This window comes from Chenopodium album, chromosome 20 (assembly GCF_948465745.1).
Source record: "Chenopodium album chromosome 20, dcCheAlbu1.1, whole genome shotgun sequence".
In the NCBI taxonomy this organism is placed as follows: domain Eukaryota; kingdom Viridiplantae; phylum Streptophyta; class Magnoliopsida; order Caryophyllales; family Amaranthaceae; genus Chenopodium; species Chenopodium album.
In genome coordinates this window covers 30224112-30227199 of record NC_137853.1, presented here as the reverse complement: position 1 = coordinate 30227199, position 3088 = coordinate 30224112, and the positions used below count along the sequence as shown (strand labels likewise).

Genomic DNA, 3088 nt, shown 5'->3' with positions numbered 1-3088 from the left:
TTCATTAATTCAATGTTTGAAATATTAATCACCAACTCAATAAAGGTAATTTGTTGATTCAATATTAGAAACACTAATTAGGGTTTTAGTCTTTTAGATCAGTGAGGGGGATTTAAAATTAACAAAAATCAAATTAGTTACCTCAATTGAATCTTCAATGATATATATTGAGTGATTTTGTTCCTTTCTATTATAATTTGCTTCACGCACAATGGGGAAAAGGGATGTGAAAGAATTGATTTTTTTTTTTTTTTGGAATTAAATTTTAATTTTTAATATATATATATATATATAATTTAGTAGTACATAGCAGTACATATCGTTTGTAGTACATATCAATGTATGTCATGTACTGTACACTCTCCCTACATACTCACATATGTGGTGTGATCCGACCATTGTTCTTTTTTTTTTCACAATTAGATATTTCAGAATCCTAATTTGTAGTATGTCTAATTTTTTCGAAAAAACACAAAAAATTATAAAGCATTTTTTCTCTCTACGTTCTTTAGAGAATTTTCCATTTGTATTTACATGAAAGCTAATGTATAAAGTTAACCATAAATATCTTGATTTTCATATAAATAGAAATGTAAAAATGCACTAATGACAAATTGAAACAAATCTATCTAACAAAAACTGAAAAACCTCAAGTGATAGTGATATTTAATTTTCTTATATATAAATTACAAAAGACATTTAAGTTTTCAAAGTTTGACTATATGAATATTAAATAGGACGATAAATAAAAAACAGAGGGAACATGTCATGATTTGCATCCTTTGGAAACCATACCATCCGAGTTACTTTATTAGTGCACTTACATTGATCTTTGATTTTTGCATCAAAAAAACCATTGATCTTTGATTTTAAACTTAATACTTGCGTCTACAAAGTGTAACACCGTCACCAATCGAAAGAAGGGTCGACTCAATACGAGGGTCAGTTGCGAGGAAGCTATTCAAGGCCCTAATTGCACCATGTCCAATCTTTTTAATAAAACCCATAACTAGATCATTGTTGAATATTTCATCATCGGTATCATATGCAACGGATCCAAACCAAAGAGTGTTATCATAGGCAATGACTCCTCCAACCTTAACAAGTTTAAGTAACGGTTCATGATAATTGATGTAATTCTCCTTGTCCGCGTCCACAAAGGCAAAATCAAATATTCCTTCCTTACCCTGCATTTTTATTAGTCCGCGATGTTAGTATAATATTTGAATTTTGACTAAATCAACTAAAAAAATTATTATCTTCGACAAGATAAATAAGTTTAAATTAGATACGCAAATACGTAGTATAAAGCGAAATAAACAACGCCTAAGTTGATATGATGTCTAACCTGGCTTATTAAATCATTCAAAAATGGCATGGCTGGTCCATGAACAAAGTCAACTTTATGGTCAACTCCGGCCTTTTTGATGAATGGCTCCCCAACCTCATATGCTTCTCTATCAGGGTCAACTGCTAGAACCTACAATTTCCATCAATTTAATGTTTACTTGGTAAATTTAGACTTAAATAGCCCATAATTAAATACTTAAACAGCAAAGGAATTAGAATCTTTTTTATCTTTTTTTGGGAAGGAAAACATGAGGCATAAACAGTATTTTTGATGCAAATATTTGACAAATTGTATGATAGATAGGCTTTGAAAAAATAGTATTGGCCGAATAAAAATTAAATAAGTTCAGCTGAATAAATTTAGTAACTTGAAATAAGAAATATATTATAGAATCAGTAAAAAAAAAAAAAAAAAAAAAAATCAGCTCAATAAAAGTAGTTTCAGTTTAGTAAAAATAATTGAAGTTCAACAATAATAATTTTAATTCGGTAAAAATAAGGTGGAGTGAAAAGGGTCTTACACTTTGTTGTTCATTCTAATTAAGAGTAATTATTCGTGTCATATATTTGTATTTTTTTGTTTTTTGCTTTTTTTTTTTTTTACCTAGTACTAAATGTGTCATATATTATCAATTATGATAAAATAATTCATATTAATTATCAAGCTAGAACGCTTATATTTCTGAAAATTTAATTAAGGCATTTTAACATTTTTTTTTAATGGAAAAACTTTACCTTTCCATCATCAGGAAGAGCAAGAGCAGTAGCAAGAAGTGAATAGCCTGTGAATACACCAATTTCTAATGTGCTTTTAGCGTTCATGAGATTCAATAATAATGATAGAAATTGTGCTTCATCGGTGGATGCATTCATGATACTCCTGTACACAACATACATTTCACAATTGACACAAATTAGCTACTTCAATTCTAAGGAGGCTATAGGGTCCGATCAAGCTCGACCCGGCCCACAACCAATTCGCTATGTGGACTAGTTCCAACCGGCTTTCGAGCCCGTGTTGGACTAGTCATCACATGACACATTGATCAGTATAATTCAACGGAAAAAAAAAAAATTTACATGTGTTGGTATTTCTCTAGAGTGGCATCTCTAATTTCCTTCATTTGTTGATGCTCATTGGGGTAAGCACTTGTTTTCATAATATACTGTCAAGTGTCAACAATATTCATACCAATTCATACGAGCAAGCATCAGTACAACATCATAAAATTATTAAATATATATATATATATATATATATATATATATATATATATATATATATATATATATATATATATAGCAAAATACACGTAAAGAATAACAAAAAGAAACGAAAGGAGCAGTACTTATAGTAAGAATAACAAACCTCGACAAGGGCCGGGCTGTTGAGAATAGTCTTCTCCTTGATCTTATTCAAGTCCAATGCCATATTTCCTATATATGTTTTTGTAGTTTGTTTGGTTTATCTTCCTTGAGAGAAACAAAGGCTTTAATTTTTAGCAAGGAGTGCAAGTGATTTTATTTAAGGCATGAAACAAAATATGTATAGAGGGACTAATAAAGTATAGCATAAGGGTGTTTATTGTTTATGATTTATGAACATAATAATTATTAAAACATATGATTATTATATTTATATTTTATGATAGATTGATAATAAGTTTGAAGTTTGGAGTAAAGTATTGCCCACCATTTACGATTGTCGAATAACAACGCCCGTCTATGACGACGACTC

The 3088-nt window shown here is 29.5% G+C and overlaps 1 protein-coding gene across 1 annotated transcript; it reads right to left on the bottom strand.

Moving 5' to 3' along the window:
- Window positions 1–875: 875 nt before the first annotated feature.
- On the bottom strand, window positions 876–2782 carry LOC145599133 (flavonoid 3',5'-methyltransferase-like). Its single transcript, XM_081655544.1, has 5 exons — window positions 2720–2782; window positions 2431–2516; window positions 2086–2230; window positions 1349–1480; window positions 876–1187 (listed from the first exon to the last, which is right to left on the bottom strand). Exons 1-5 carry the CDS (start codon window positions 2780–2782, stop codon window positions 876–878), a joined length of 738 nt encoding a protein of 245 aa, XP_081511670.1.
- Window positions 2783–3088: the final 306 nt, after the last annotated feature.

Coding starts and splice junctions, on each gene's coding strand:
- LOC145599133 (XM_081655544.1), bottom strand. CDS start 2,782: ATGGCATTGGACTTGAATAAGATCAAGGAGAAGACTATTCTCAACAGC. Junction 2,231..2,430: donor CTAGAGAAATACCAACACAT/GTAAATTTTTTT, acceptor TGTTGTGTACAG/GAGTATCATGAATGCATCCA. Junction 1,481..2,085: donor CTCTTCCTGATGATGGAAAG/GTAAAGTTTTTC, acceptor TGGAAATTGTAG/GTTCTAGCAGTTGACCCTGA.